At 47.0% G+C, this 15,444-nt stretch overlaps 1 protein-coding gene across 4 annotated transcripts; it reads right to left on the bottom strand.

Moving 5' to 3' along the window:
- Positions 1-1,258: 1,258 nt before the first annotated feature.
- On the bottom strand, positions 1,259-15,218 carry GTF3C2 (general transcription factor IIIC subunit 2; the record flags this gene model as incomplete). 4 transcript variants are annotated; one of them, XM_079720867.1, is made up of 18 exons in its annotated part: positions 1,259-2,279; positions 2,599-2,706; positions 2,857-3,009; positions 3,304-3,432; positions 4,096-4,183; positions 4,367-4,528; positions 4,636-4,780; positions 6,976-7,105; positions 7,290-7,315; positions 8,617-8,725; positions 8,942-9,053; positions 9,228-9,455; positions 10,530-10,628; positions 10,775-10,852; positions 11,653-11,747; positions 13,583-13,868; positions 14,457-14,778; positions 14,942-15,218. In XM_079720867.1, 18 exons carry the CDS (start codon positions 15,186-15,188, stop codon positions 2,061-2,063), a joined length of 2,736 nt encoding a protein of 911 aa, XP_079576993.1. In that variant the 3' UTR covers positions 1,259-2,060. The 4 variants fall into 4 exon arrangements, with proteins under 4 accessions (XP_079576993.1, XP_079576996.1, XP_079576994.1 ...); XM_079720870.1 differs by lacking the exon at positions 9,228-9,455 and having other exon boundaries at positions 14,942-15,188; XM_079720868.1 differs by lacking the exon at positions 10,775-10,852 and having other exon boundaries at positions 14,942-15,188.
- Positions 15,219-15,444: the final 226 nt, after the last annotated feature.

The following is a 15,444-nucleotide window of genomic DNA, read 5'->3' as shown; positions in this document are numbered from 1 at the left end:
TACCAACCTCATATGGTTAAATTAAGTAACATATGCTAAAGTACTTGAAATAGATCAAGTGCCTAATAAACTCTCATTTAACCTCTTTTCCTTCCTTTTCTCTTGGGAGCACATGGGAGAATAATTTTTACTGGAGAAATCCGGGAAGCCCCTTGGTGGAGGTGGAATTTGAGCCGGGGCCTTGAACAATGAACAGGACTTAGGTGGAGATGGTGGAAAAGGACACTCCAGGAGGAGGGAATAGTGTGAGCAAAGGCACAAAGGAAGAAAAGTACGGGAACCTATGGACAGTATAAAGTATATATCAGGAGGAAAGTTTGGAAGGGGAATGGCCTGGGGCAAAAAGGGCTTATGGCAGAGAAAGAGCAAGGGCTGAAAGCATTTTCCTGCTTTTCTTTTGGAGGATGAGATTAGGGCAGAGACCCAGCAGCAGGAGCAGGGCTGCCAACACCAACCTACAGCCTCAATGACATGGGTCCCCAGGCCCCATCTTTTCTACCACTGAAAGTGGGATTTCCTGAGGCAGTGTCAAAGGGCTGTTGTGTAGAATGAACAAAGCTCCTCTGCAATGGAAAGCACTTCCCCACCAGTCCTCTCAAAAAGAAAACTGGCATAACCTGAGCTGGCACAATAGGATGGTGCATACTTGGCTGCTTTGCATTGACGTGAGTTGTGGTCTCTCAGCTGCTAATAGTCTGGGTTGCCTCCAAATGTTTCCTCTTCTGTACAGGGAAGGAACTGAACTACTTGATTCCTTTCCTCTTAAAGGAGATTTTCTCACATAATGCTAAACTCCCTACACTGAAGAGGCAGAAAGCTGTTCCCACATATTTGGCCAATCAGGCTATAGTGTCAAAGTGTTCTTTTCCAGGTAGGCACTGAACTAATCTCCACTCCCTTAAATAGGAGCTGGCTATGTGTTTTCCTCTATTTCCTGAAGTCATCTGACTACTCCCTGCCCCAAACCTCAGGTTGTACTCTTATACATTCCAAGACTATGGTTTGCTTATTTCTCCTTGTGGGGTCTATCCTTGCTTAAGAGGCAATATTGCAGTCACTGTGAGTCTGCAACATCCCACATGAGGATTCTAACAAGATGAGCTATAATACAGCACTGTGCTTGGGTTTGAAATACCTCCTATAGGGTTGAAATAAAGTAGCTAAATATGTTTAATAAGTCAACAATGTGACAGTATAATGAAGGATCAAAAATCATGACGTGTAAAAGAATGGTTAAAGTAACTGAAGATATTTAATCTAGAGAAGAAAAGACTTGGGAAACACATGATAGCTATTTTTAAATACTTAAAAGGGCAATCATAGGGAAGAGTGACTAGATTTCCTAACACCCATGGTAAAATTTATAGAGGTATACTGTTTGACTTGATATAAAGGAAGATTTTTAAAAAATGACTGTCTAGGAGTGCTCAAGAAGGGTCAGATGACCAGTGATTGGGAACATTTCATAAGCAGGAGCAAGTAAGATCTCAGCCACTGTTCTGTTGGCAGGGTGTCTGTGGTGTGTTCCTCAGTTAAGAAAGTACTATAAGCAGCTTCAGTGCAATGAATTACCATCACCCCCTTGTGGGCCTGTGTGTTGGGTACTCTAAAGAGGAAGTTAGGAAGGCAGTAATACTGGATCCTGGAATATAGTCAGACAGGAGCCTTCATGCCGATACCCTTTCCAGTTCTCCAAACACCCACTCACATGTGGTCTCAAAAACACCCAGTACCTTTACTTAGTTTTACCCACTTCACAATATGCTCAATATGAGCAATTTGACTCCCAAGCCTAGGTCAGGCCTGAGTGTTGCTCGTGAGTCATAGTTTTATGCTGAGGAGACTTGAGAGTTTGTGGAGGGAGAAGCCCCTTGCCCGCGGGGGGCTGTGATGACAGAAGTCTGTGGAAAGAGAGGGATCTAAAGAGTCCTGGGGAGGCAGGTCTAAAGGTCCAGGCCTGGCAGCATCACTGTCCAGGAAAGCCCCAGTTCCTATGGCTGTGTGCACGGGGCCAATTGTTCTCGGCAGACTTCATCCTGAGTGTTCTGTGGGGACCACGACTAGGGACCAGGCAGAAGGCGATGGCTGGTTGGAGGGAAGCCAGGCCCTTTAGTGGGGGAGGCCGGCTGGAACATAGCATTGAAGTGGGCTCGGCTTTCAAGCTGCATACGGTGGCCCAGTGGACAGGTGAGTGCACGGACGAAATGGATCCGAACCAGCCCTGACTGCCCCCCAGAGACCAGCCATCCGTAGGAGTCCAGGTTTGGGCTGAAACGTACCTGTGAAGAGAATAGAAAACAAAAGAGATGCTCACAGTTGTTGCTTTAGGGTGAGTCTTAGCTGTAAGAGCAAAAAAAAAAAAAAAAAAAAAAGCGCCACAATCTGAAAGGATAGGAGGACCACGATGGGGTGAGAGGTAGGAATGAGAAGACGATGAATGAGGTACGTCTATCATGCTCTGGAGGATGAGAGTGCCGGAGCTGTTTCCCCCCCTTCACCGTCTCCATTACCTTTTCATCTCCCATTTCATTGCTCACAGGCCCAGAGTTGGGAGGAAATGAGATGAAGGATGGCAGAGATGAGAGATAAGGTTCCTACCTTGTGAATAGCTTCCAGCTGCAGCCGGTCCAGGCAGAGCCGCGTCTGCCCCTCTCCCTCCTGCATGCGCAGCATTGGTTCTCTGTGGGGCAGGCCGTGGAATGAACTCTGGGGAGGAGGGTGTAATAGGAGAGAGAAAGCGAGCAGCTTCTTAGTTTTGCATCTTTCTGCTGGAACTCCTTAGGATTCCCTACTATACAAGGACTCAAGTTTTTTACTTTTTCTAATGCCACACCCATTCTCCTGGCCTCAATTTACCAAATCTGTGTCTTGAAAGAGCAAGTAGTGATGGTTGACGGTTTCGGCGTAAGTTCGAGCCTTGGGAGGGTTGGGGGCCCCGGATGAAGCAGAAGAGTGGTCCTGACCTTCAGGACTGTCTTGATATGGCATCAGATCTGCTTTATATATAGGCTAGAAAGAAGAATGTTAGATTAGGTTCTATAATACTGAAGACTGAATAAAAGTAAAAGAGAAAATTGGTTTGGAGCAGGAAAGACTGTAAGTAGTATATTTAAACATATGTTCAGATGCACGAGGGTAGGGGAGATTATGTACACCCCTATTCTAAGGCTTCCAGGGAGAATATCAGGGCTGGGAGACCTAGTACTAATTTGTACTCTGCTGCTAATTGGTAGCACTAATTTGAGAGGTCATGTGGATTAGGACCCAACAGATGGTGCTGCTATTAAATATTCATATACGTACGAATCTTCGCTCTACAGGTCGTTTGACGTTTATTGGGTTCAGTGCCATATCAGGCAATATAGCTGCAATAAGCTCCCCAGATATATCTCCTGCAGCTATTGTCCCGAGCCAGTCGGATCCTGAAAGACTCTAATAGGAAGAGAGAGAGATTTTTCATTCATTCATTCACTCATATTTATTCAGTTCTGTGAACTGGTAACAACTTCACAGTCTGAGGGGGGAGAGACATTCGCACAAACAAATATGAGTTTATCATAACCCATATCCCTGAAGATACAATTACCACACACCTATCTTCTCCTTTTATCCAAAACTAATGCCTCTGGGACTTCCCCAGTGGTCCAGTGGTAAAGAATCCGCCTTCCAATGCAGGGAACGCGGGTTCGATCTCTGGTCAGGGAACTAAGATCCCACATGGCGCGGGGCAACTAAGCCAACGTGCGCCACAACTACTGAGCTCGCGCACCTCAACTAGAGCTCATGTGCCACAAACTACAGAGCCCATGTGCCCTGGAGCCTGCGCACAACTAGAGAAGAGAAAACCCGCACGCCACAACTAGAGAGAAGCCCACGCGTCGCAACAAAAAAGATCCCGCGTGCCTCAGTGAAGATCCTGTGTGTCGCGACTAAGACCCTATGCAGCCAAAAAGAATTAAACAAATTAAAAAATATTAAAACAAAACAAAACCAACCAACCAACCAAAAAAACCACTACTGCCTCTTTCTGACCACCACTAGGTGAGTAAAGGAATGTTTTCCTGTGTGATGAAGGTTTGGAAGAGAGGGGCTCACCCAGACAGTGCCTTTTCGAGGAGCAGTGAAGTAGGCTTTGAAACCAAGGTAACCAGCATCAATATAATGAATTCCACAGAGTCCATAACTGTAAGAGAAAGAGAAAAGAAAACCTTCCTTCTTCTAAGAGTAGACTCATTTCTTCCCCCATAATTCAAACTCTCTCAGTGAAACAACCCTCAACCCTCCTCTCCCCACAACCATCTGGCACAGTGCACCCCAACCCTTAGGGCCTGTCCCCAGAGCTCCTCCTCTCTCCATCCTGCCGTACGAGGCATAGCAGTTGTCCTGAGCCACAGTGACACCATTGTAAGGGAGCAGCCAGGCCAGCTCTGTACTCAAGAAGCGCTTGATAGAGTTTATTGGTTCATAAGGTCGTCGAAGGTCCCAGAATTTGATTTTCCGGTCGCTCCCTGCAGAGACTAGGAAATGACTGTGGAAAGACGGGAGAAGAGGGAGAGGATCAAATCTGAACAAGCCTGGAAGAGTCCGCCTGTCCCAGTCTTCACCTCCCACCTCCACAACTCTCCTATTCTATACCTGTTAGCTTTGCACCATTGAAGGGTACGCACAGCCTGGTCGTGGGCTAGGAAACACTGGAAGGGGTAGAGCTTCAAGGAGCCATCAGAGAGCCGTATCCGCTGCAGAGGCGAGTTCGTGGGAAGGTTCCAGAAAACCACCATGCCTGAGGTGGGGACAGAATGCATAGGTATTAGAGCCAGGTTCTCCCTTCTTGTTCTAATTCCTTTCTCTAGCTCCTAGGATCTATGTCTTCTACTCTCAGACCTGATGCCTTATGAAAGGCTACAGAGATCATGATTAGCTAAGTCAACATTCCCTCCACAGTTTAAAGACTCAACCTGATACTTTTAGTTCCAATTCTCATCAGCAGAAAGTAACAGCTTAGTCTGAGATCTGCAGTTGAAAGGTTGAATGAACCCAGTGTCCTCTACTCGCTACTAAACAAAAATAAAGGGATTTAAAAAAAAAGCATAAACCTTCCAGGACAAGGGTTGCCAAACTACAGCCGATGGGCCAAATACAGCTTGCTGCCTACTTTGGTAAATAAGTTTGACTGGAACACAACCACACCCATTTGCTTACCTAAGGTCTGCTTTCACTTTATAATGGCAGAGTTGGATAGTTCTAACAATGGCCAAACAACCCACAAAGCATAAAATACTCACTACCTGAACCTTAAGAGAAATGTTTGCCAACTCTGCTCTAAGGCAAAGAGAACAGGCAAGGAGCCAAAAGCAACAAAATGTAGAGGAATAGAAAACAAATGGACAAATAGAAACTAACTCAGCTGATCCAAAACAAGCTGACCCCTGACCAGGCTGGCAGAGGACAAAGTAATCAAAAGTATAACTTTGATAAAAGTGAAAGACAAATTAAAGAATAAGAACTTAATAAACAAAAGTGGGGGGAACCAGGACTTCCCTGGTGGCGCAGTGGTTAAGAATCTGCCTGCCGGGCTTCCCTGGTGGCGCAGTGGTTGAGAGTCCGCCTGCCGATGCAGGGGACACAGGTTCGTGCCCCGGTCCGGGAAGATCCCACATGCCGCGGAGCAGCTAGGCCTGTGAGCCATGGCCGCTGAGCCTGTGCGTCTGGAGCCTGTGCTCCGCAACGGGAGAGGCCACAACAGTGAGAGGCCCGTGTACCGCAGAAAAGAAAAAAAAAAAAAGAATCTGCCTGCCAATGCAGGGGACACGGGTTCGAGCCCTGGTCTGGGAAGATCCCACATGCCGCGGAGCAACGAAGCCCATGCGCCACAACTACTGAGCCTGCGCTCTAGAGCCCGTGAGCCACAACTACTGAGCCTACATGCCTAGAGCCCGTGCTCCACAATAAGAGAAGCCACCGCAATGAGAAGCCCGCACACCGCAACAGAGTAGCCCCCGCTCGCCGCAACTAGAGAAAGCCCGTGCACAGCAATGAAGACCCAATGCAGCCAATAAATAAATAAATTAATTAATTTTAAAAAAAAGTTGGGGGAAGCATGTGAAGCTAAAACCCCTTTTATACATAAACTCAGGAAATGTAGCATCTATGAGCCTTTTTGAAAAAACTTGACAGTGAATTACAGCTAAGCAATACAAGTAATTCAGCAATGGAGGGGGAGACCGAGATGAAAGGACTGGTGGAGACAGGCAATCATTTTCAATATAGAGTTAAGATTAAGTAATTGGGAATTAAGATAGCAAAACAGCACTGAGTATCACATACCTTGACAGTGTAAGAACAAGACCACCGAAAGAAACACAATTAGGAGATTGTGAGAAGGATGACAGGAAGCAGTGTAAGAGTGCTAATTTCCTTATCACCCTAGCAGAAAGTCTACTGGTATGTCTAAAAGTGAAACTGTCATTTAAAAACAATAACAACCTAATAACGCCAATTACTTAATGTTATTTATAATTTTTTACTTTTTTCCTTTTTAATCTTAAAAGTATCTTTATGGAACTAATCTCTCTGTGGTGAAGGAACATTTATTGGGAGCTTAGCGATTTTTTCAGTTTCACTTGCCTTTTCCTTCCATAAAGTTAAAGTATACTTAAACTTAATACCTTTTAATTTAAAATAGTATCTAGAGTATGATCCCATTTTTACAGAATTCTTTATCTCTCCATCTAATCTTTTTATCTTTGTACATGCATAGAGAGCAGCATGAAATGATGTTTATCTACTCAATTATTTCTTTCTGAGTAGAAAAATTCTAGTGACTTTTTTCCTCTTCTTTGTATTTTTTTACACTTCATGAATAGTTATAAGTATATAATGTCGAACACTGAATCAAAAAGGAAACAACAACAGAAAAACAAGCATATATAAAAGTTTAAAGAGCGGTAACTCCTTAAGTTCTGCTTTGCTTTTCACCATTATAATATCCAGCAGCCAGGTGGTGGTGGGGCCGGGTGGGTATCCAAGCCAGGCTAAGGCACTGACCACACTCAGAGGGGTCTGATGCTTGCATAGACCCCACCTGCAGGGTTGCCACACATTGGACCTGCAGGGACAGGAGAGACAAGGCTAGGGTTAGGGATAACTACTGTTTGGAACAAAGGCTCCAATCCTCGTTTAATCCAGCAGGAGGTGGGGGATTTTTCAGGTGGAAGGAGACTTGCTGTGGAATCAGTAAGGGAGGCTCAAGAAGATGGAGCCTTGGCTAAGGTAGCAGGTTCCTCACTCACCTTATAGATGGCAGGCTTCACTGCATCTGTGAGGGAAGAAGAGCAGTAACTGACACTCTGCATCCAGAGGACTGAGGTCCTAATTAGGCCTTGCTCTTAGACCAGCACCCCCAGCCCTTTCAACCATGCCCTTCCCTCACACTCTTCTCTCTCCACCATCAAATGTATGAACCTGCCTCTATCTGCCCCCAGATTCTCCTTTCCTCCTGTTCTATATGATAGTGCCCTTCCTCCTATCAGAATGGCTAACCCCTCCACTCGGCTCTCTTCTCATCCCCTCCTTTTCCAGAGCGTGGCTCATCTGGCTACCCTCCCCTTCTCCTGCCCTGTCCACTTTCTCTCTCCCTATTGGGTCACTCTCATACGCACATGTAAACATGCACTCTTGTCTTCTATCTAAATCAAACGAACAAACCAAAGCCTTCCTTTACCCATTATTCTTTTTTTTTTTTTTTGGCCGCGCCACGCGGCATGTGGGATCTCAGTTCCCTGACCAGGGATTGAACCCACGCCCCTGCATTGGAAGCACGGAGTCTTAACCGCTGGACTACCAGGAAAGTACCCCTTTACCCCTTTTTCACCTCCAGCCACCGCCGTCATTTATATGATCCCCTTCACAGCCAAACTTCCTAAAGAATTGTCTATACATTTCTGTCTTCACTTCCTCACCTCCCACTCCCTCCTCAGCCCACTCCCACCACCAGACCACCGAACAGGGGATTTCTCAGGGTTCAAACCTAGGTGTCCTCTTCTTTACTTACTCAGTGCTGTTGAAAATCAAATAAATTCAACCAAATAGGAGCTGCATTTCCTGCCCCTTCCTCTTCATGTTCACCTTCACAAAGGTGAATATAGAGGGAGAACTCTATATTCTCTCCCTCTCTTCACAACAAAGAGTGTGTTTACGTGTATGTGTGGTGGTGAGGGCAGGAGAGGTAGAGGACAGGATCTGGGGAGGAAGAGGAATACAGCGGGGGAGACAAGCCCCAGGCGCAAGCCTCAGCCTTCAGCCGCTCTTTACACAGCCAATTAACTGTGGTACCAAGAGGGGGAAGACCTGAGAGCACAGGAGAGCAAGGACGGGGGGCAGATAAAAGGTAATGTGCTGAAAGAGGGCAGTTACAAGACTGCAGAAGAGAGGACTGCATGCAGGCTGCCAAAGAGAGAGGTCAAGAACAACACGTGTGAAGTCAGAATGGGAGGAATGACTCGGTAAGGCTTTGTACTGGAGAGACTGGGCCTGGAGGAGTTTCAGGGGAGACAGACAGGCCCTGCTAAGCTCTGGCCACAACTCCAGCAGCCCCATTCTCCTTGCTCTGCTACTCACCTAGGGGCTGCTGAGCCAGCAGGGCCTCGGGATGGGGCAGACTGAACAGCAGCACCTTCCCGTCTGAGCAGGCAAGAGCCAGGAGACCCAACCGGGGCAAGAGAGGAGCCTAGAGGGTGAGACCAGATCTGCACTGAGGCTTGCTGCCTTCAGGCACCTCTCAGAAAACTTTTCAGGTTCAGGTCCCTGGAAATGTGATATGGAGCTGCTGGAAAAACTCCACCCACCACTCTCTAACCTCCCTCCCTCCAACTGTGGGAAGACCCAGGGCCCCTTGGTCCTGGCTCTGAGTCCTAGGGCCATCCCACAATCAACTGGGAGGTACCTTCCGAGGGGTGCCTGGAAGTTCCCACGCTCCACTGGGGCAGAACTTGAGGTCCCAGATGCAGCCGTGGTCACAAGCAATCCCATAGACAAAGTGGGCTCTGTTGCCAGGACTGAGGAGAGAAAGCATGTGGGCAGAGTGGGTGGGAAGGAGGGGCCTGGAGCTGCCAGAGCCTGCGCTCCTCTTGTCTCAACACAATCCGAGCCTTGCCCCCTTCCCCTGCCCAGCCCCATCCTTCTCTCCTCCTCAACCACCCTCCAATGGCAGTGTCCCAGCCCCACCTCACCAGCTTTCTTGCTGCAAGGTCCCAAGGTCCCAGAGCTGGAGCAGCCCAGGGCCCGAATAAAGCTGGCTCAGTGGGTGTGTCTCATTCATGTCAGGGCTGGAGAAAAGAGCCACATACTGCGAGGCTGATGCCCCCTCTGGCACTGGGCACCAGTCCAGAGCCCAGAGTGGTCCCCCCGTAAAGAAGGACACATCCCAGCGCTCTGGATGTGCTGTGATAGAGCTAAATCTAGAGAAAAGTCAAAGATGGGATGAAAAAAGGAGTTAATAAAAGGTCGTAAGGACTTCAGTAGGTGAATGGATAAATAAACTGTAATACACACCCAGACAATGGAATATTATTTCACACTAAAAAGAAATGAGCCATCAAGCCATGAAAAGACATGAAGGAACCTTAAATGCACATTACTAAGTGAAAGAAGCCCACCTGAAAAGGCTATATACTGTATGATTCCAACTATAAGATATTCTGGAAAAGGTAAAACTATGGAGATAGTAAAATGATCAGTGATAACCAGAGGTGGGGGAGGTGGAGGATGAATAGGCAGAACTGAGTACCTTTAGGGCAGTGAAAATACTCTGGATGATACCGTATTGATGGATACATGTCATTATACATTTGTCCGAACCCACAGAATGTACAACACTAAGAGTGCACCCAAAGGTAAACTATGGACTTTGAGCTATTATGATGTGTCAGTGTAGGTGCATCAACTGTAACAAACGTGCCCCTCTGGTGAGGGATGTTGATAATGGGGGAGGCTGTGCATGTGGGGGGCAGGGAGTCTATGGGAAAAACCCTCTCAATTTTGTTGTGAACCTAAAACTGCTCTTAAAAAAGAAAAAAGTAATGCAAACAGAATGGGAGCTCCTGTGAACTGACTTAAGCAAGCACCAGAACATCAGTCACAGTCTACAAGTGAAACCAGTCCTAGCCACCATTTACATCTTCCTCCTTTCCTTCCCAAAGTCTGTCTAGTCCTAGGCTTACCTTCAAAGATGACAGGTTGTGCATTCTGGTTTACTACAGTGTTCTCTCTAGGGCCAGTCAGTCTAGGTCTACCGGAGTAGATGTGACCTTGAAAACTGGTTTTACCCTCAACCTCCCTAGGCTCCCTCAGTCTGGCCAGCAGCGATAAGCACTGCAAATTTGAGGGAGCTGACCAGATCTAGCCAGCACTCCTACCCTTGGGACCAACTGGACCAGCATTAAGGGAAGAACAGGGCCAATCTATCATCCCTTTCAACATCCATTTTTCATTTTTCTGTCTCCCAGCATCAGAAAAAGAGGTGCAATCGTCACCTGTTTATTCGGTAGAGTGTGCCATCTTCAGGAAGTCCTTCACGTTGTACAGAAAACAGTGGCGACTTCTCCTCCTGGGGCAGGTAGCGAGCTGCCTCACTGGGGGAGGGCAAAGGGAACAGCCTAAGTTTGGAAGGGTTTCATCCATCCTGGGTTTCCCATTATAAATCTAGAGTCCGCTGTTACCCTTCTGTCTCTAGTGGTGTCACCCCCTCCTAGATTTCAAAGATGTTTCTTCAACTTACAGTTCAGATAACAATTGCCACTTCCAGGCTAAAGGAATCCATTCCGCAAACTCCCAGTATGAATGCTTCTGTTCTCGGCTGGAGAAACAGAAGCATCATGAATGAAGGAAGAGAGAAATTCTAGAGCAGCGCTGCCCAATAGAAGCAGTGCTGCCCAACAGCAGCTCCCAATGATGGGAGCAATCTATTATCTGTGCTGTGTAACACACTAGCTGCCAGCTGCAAGTAGCTACTGGGCACTTGAAATGTGGCTAGTGCAACTGAGAAACTGGAATTTTAATTATATGTAGTTAATTGAAAATGAAATTTAAATGGCTTCATGCAGCTAGTGGCTACCATATTGGACAGCACAGCTCAAGGGCTCTTGCCTTGGACTTCCTTGGTGGCGCAGTGGTTAAGAATCCACCTGCCAATGCAGGGGATGGGTTCGATCCCGGGCCCGGGAAGATCCCCATGCCGCGAAGCAACAAAGCCCATGTGCCACAACTACTGAGCCTAAGCTCTAGAGCCCGCGAGCCACAACTAATGAGCCCGCATGCCACAACTACTGAAGCCCACATGCCTAGAGCCTGTGCTCCACAACAAGAGGAGCCACCACAATGAGAAGCCCGCGCACCGCAACGAAGAGTAGCCCCCACTCGCCACAACTAGAGAAAGCCTGCGCAGCAACGAAGACCCAAGGCAAACAAAAAACAAAGTACAATAAAATTTTTTAAAAAGGAGCTCTTGCCTTTGCAGCAGTGCCTTTTAGTTATGAATGTCTTCACGGTGCTCTACCCTGTGAGTGCCTCCCGCCCTTCCCACAGCCCCACTGCTAGATCGTCCTTTGCTCTCCTCCACCACCCTTTCATCCTCAGCCCCCGTTCCCCAAGTCTCACAGGTCCTTGGTGAGATGAAGGCACTTCCAAACAGGAGCCATGATGTGATTTGGTAAGCCATTGGGAGCCACTCCCCGGCAGTGTGGCTTCTGCTTCTGAGGATCAAATTGAAGAAAGTGTAAGGGAGAGAATCTTATAAGCTGGAGAAAGTCCCCAGAGGACCGCTTTCCCAACTTTTACTTTTCTTGGCATTACTTCCTCTCCAACCTTTTACCTATCAGCATCTTAAAAGATTTGTATCTCAACCATTACAATGACTTCTTCATCTTCTGCTCTTATTCCTCCATCAAAACCGCAAAACCTGCTCTCTCTTTTCTGTTCATCTTCCTTGGCGTGTCTCCATGGCACTTGATTCAGAGGACTCCTTTTGCTTCTTGAAACTCCTGCCCTATGGGGTAGTCTCTCCTTATTCCTCCCATGTCTCTAATATTCCTTTGCAGGCTCTCCCTCCTCTGATCCATTTGGTCAGTGACGGTATTTCCCAGAGTCCCTCTGTCTCCTCAGCCCTCAATACACATACTCCTGGTAATTTCATCCTATGTCTCATGGCTTTGACCACCATTTTAATGCCTGATTATCAAGTCTGCATCTTAGTAAATGTAAACTTTACTCAGTCTCAACTTTTCTACAAATTCTAGACTCAGTGTGGTGCTGAGCCATATTAGAGCCTGAGGCAAAAGGGAATATCAATTATACGGTTCCTATCTTTATTTAAATTTTTGATATTTTCTTCACCATAGATTTGTTGCATTAATTTTGATTTTTAAAATGTTGCATCGAGATATTTATCTTGATTACTGGGGGTTTTGGTGCTCCCTTAAATGTTGCACCTGGAGAAGGAAGCCACGGGTCCCATATATCTGACTGGCAAAGAGACGTCTCCAGAAGGATGGCCCTTGATCTACCAGCACCTCCAACTCGACATGTCAGAAAGTAAACTCATCACCTCGCCTGCCCACCTTCCCCCATCCTGAGTCCCCCACTCTTTCTGTGTGCCCAGGTTCAGTGTATGAGAGCACCATCAAAGCTGGAAACTCTTACTCCAACTCCCAACTGCTATTAATTCTCTTATGTATCTCCTTTATCTGCCTCCCCATCTTCTTTTCCTTCACTGCTTAATTTAGGCCCTTACTAACTCTGGAGAACTGGAGAACTGAAGCTGTCTTCTTTATTGTCAACTGCATATTAATCTATTTTCTTAACTGATCATGTTATTTTTCTATCTAAAAACCTCTGTTGTATAGAGTTTCTGTTTGGGATGACAAAAGTTTTGGAAATGCAGAGTGGTGATGGTTACACTACATTGTGAATGCACTGAATGCCAATGAATTATACATTTTAAAATGATAAATTTTGTTTTATCTACTTTACCATAATTAAACACACACACACACACACACACACACACACATACACACACACACACACACTTTGCTGGCTCCTATCAGTTTTAGTCCTTTCATCCTCTCTAGTTTAATCTTCCCCACCACTTTACCCCAGGCCCTATGCTGCAGCCACAACCAATTTCTGGGAAAACATTCCTCGCTGGCAAACGTCTATTCCTTTCAAGACCTAGCTCAAGTATCATTTCTCCATGAAGTCCAAGCAGTTAATCATCCTTCCTCTATACGCCTAAAGCATGTTGCTCCCTCCTGATGCAGCACTTATTACACCGTGAGCTTTGTAAAGCAGGACCTTGTCTTATTCATGCTTGTGTTTCCTAGCGTAGAATAGATGCTCAACATATGAACAAATAATCTTGGTTAGTTACACCCGCAGCCCCTACAATTTCAACTGTGTTTGAAGTTGCTCTTTTTTCCTTTTACCTGTTTTGGCCATCCTAGTTACTAGGCCTAAGCTTTCCTTCTAGGCATCCTGCTGACCCCCTAATAATCCTGCTATCCCCATTCACTTTGTCTATTCAGGTTACCCCTGAAGTGGATCCTCGTGCGGTGCTTCGGGGCACTGTAGGCTCGGGGTCAGACGAGCTCTCGCTTGGGGCCTCACTTTCTTCTCCATCTTCAGCCTCAACCTGGAGAACGAAGTCTTCATCCCGTGTGGTGTCATCCTCTTCTTCTCCATAATGACAGGCTGCCTGCTGCTGGCTCTTCTTGGGTTTGGTGGGGCTGCTCACCTTGGGGCTCTCAGGACAGGACACTGGAGCAGGCAGGGCTGTTGAGAGCTCTTCAGCCAGTTCCTGAAGATACAGAAGTGCCCTGTAGGATAGGGCAGAGTCAGAGCAATACAGACACTTAACCGAGAGCCCACTTTGCCCGACACTTGGCTGATTCTTATCTCACTAGATCCTCCCAGTGACCATGTGAAGTGGCCATTAATTTCCCTTCCCCTTTGATAGATGAAGAAACAGAAATCCAGGAAAGTTAAGTGACTTGGCTGAGATGATTCAGATCACATATGTGGAATCTGAACCCAGGTCTTCTGACTCCAAGTCCAAAGCACTTTTCACTCTACCACAGTCAAAGATCATTGAGGGCAAAGGGAAAGAATGGAGGGGCACATATATACTGACACATACGGGGCAGTAAAATAGCAATGAAGACTTGGAGGACACTGTGAACAATGCGATAGGATATGAGGTACAGAAAGGAACCTCCCAGATAGACAAATTTAACCACAGATAAAACTGCTGTGGTAAGAGCTAGAAGACTGCTCAAGTCCCCAGAACCCAGACCCCACCCCTGCTTACCTGATACCTCACCAGTCCACTCATCTCTCCAGCATCTGCCCCACCCTCATCCCTTCACCCAGCCCCCCTCCACCAAGCTGTGCCCCGAAATCCTTACACTTGGGCAGCCCTTCGGCGGGGTCGTTCCCCAGGAGGGGTCTCAAAGTCCTCAGGGGGCCTCTTTGGATGTGGAGACTCTGGCTGATCTAGGCCTTTTGACAACTTCAGCAGTAGCAGATCTGCCTTGGACTTTCGACCTCGTTTCTTAGGCATGGGGGTGGACAGAGGGTTGGATTGATCTAAGAGACCAGGAACCCGAGGGGCTGATGGAGAATTAGGCTGCTGGGGCCTTTTGGGGCCTTTCCGTGTCCTACCACCTCTCTTCGGGCCAGGCTTTGAGGCCCTAGGCTTTGGGACCTTTGACATCTCTGAAGAAAGATCTGTAGAGAAGAATATGGGTCTGTGAGATGGGACCAGAGCTCAAGCCTCTTTGGAACAGATTACATCATACCCAGGTTTGTAAGGTCCTATGAGCTCAACCTGCTCTCGTTCATCTTAAGCTGAGCATGGGGAGATAAAAAGCTGAAAGCTCAAGGGACATACCTTGCTGTTCCAGTCTGGAGAGGGTTTCCTGTTCTGGAGGGAGCCTCCTCTCATCAAGAGAATCCTCAAATCCAGGCAAAGGGGTAAGTAATGACGTCTCTATGGAAGCCTCCACACTGGTTGTTTCTGAAGAGGTCTTGACATCAAGCTGGTTTAGCACCTCTTGTCCAGGAGAGTCTACCACAGTCATGTTCCCCACGGGGCCGGCCTCCTCCAGAGCAACACAGCCGACCCCGTAGGGATCCATCAGCACCCCCTAAAATGGCTGGGCCTGCATATAAGAGACATACAAGTAGTAGAAGGTAAAAGCTATTTGCACTGGCTCAGATTTTTCTTTCCTGTCTTTCACTTCTCACAACCATTTCTCCAACCTCCCCCCACCTTCCCCACCAACCAGAAACCCAAGCTCTCTGATCATTCATTCATTCAGCAATAATCACTAAGCATCTTCTATATGTCAGGCACTATTCTAGGAACTGGTAACATGACAATAAGCAAGACAG

This window comes from Hyperoodon ampullatus (genome assembly GCF_949752795.1).
Source record: "Hyperoodon ampullatus genome assembly, chromosome: 15".
Classification (NCBI taxonomy): Eukaryota; Metazoa; Chordata; class Mammalia; order Artiodactyla; family Ziphiidae; genus Hyperoodon; species Hyperoodon ampullatus.
Note: the sequence above shows the minus strand (reverse complement) of the source record. Positions and strands in the feature narration are given on the sequence as shown.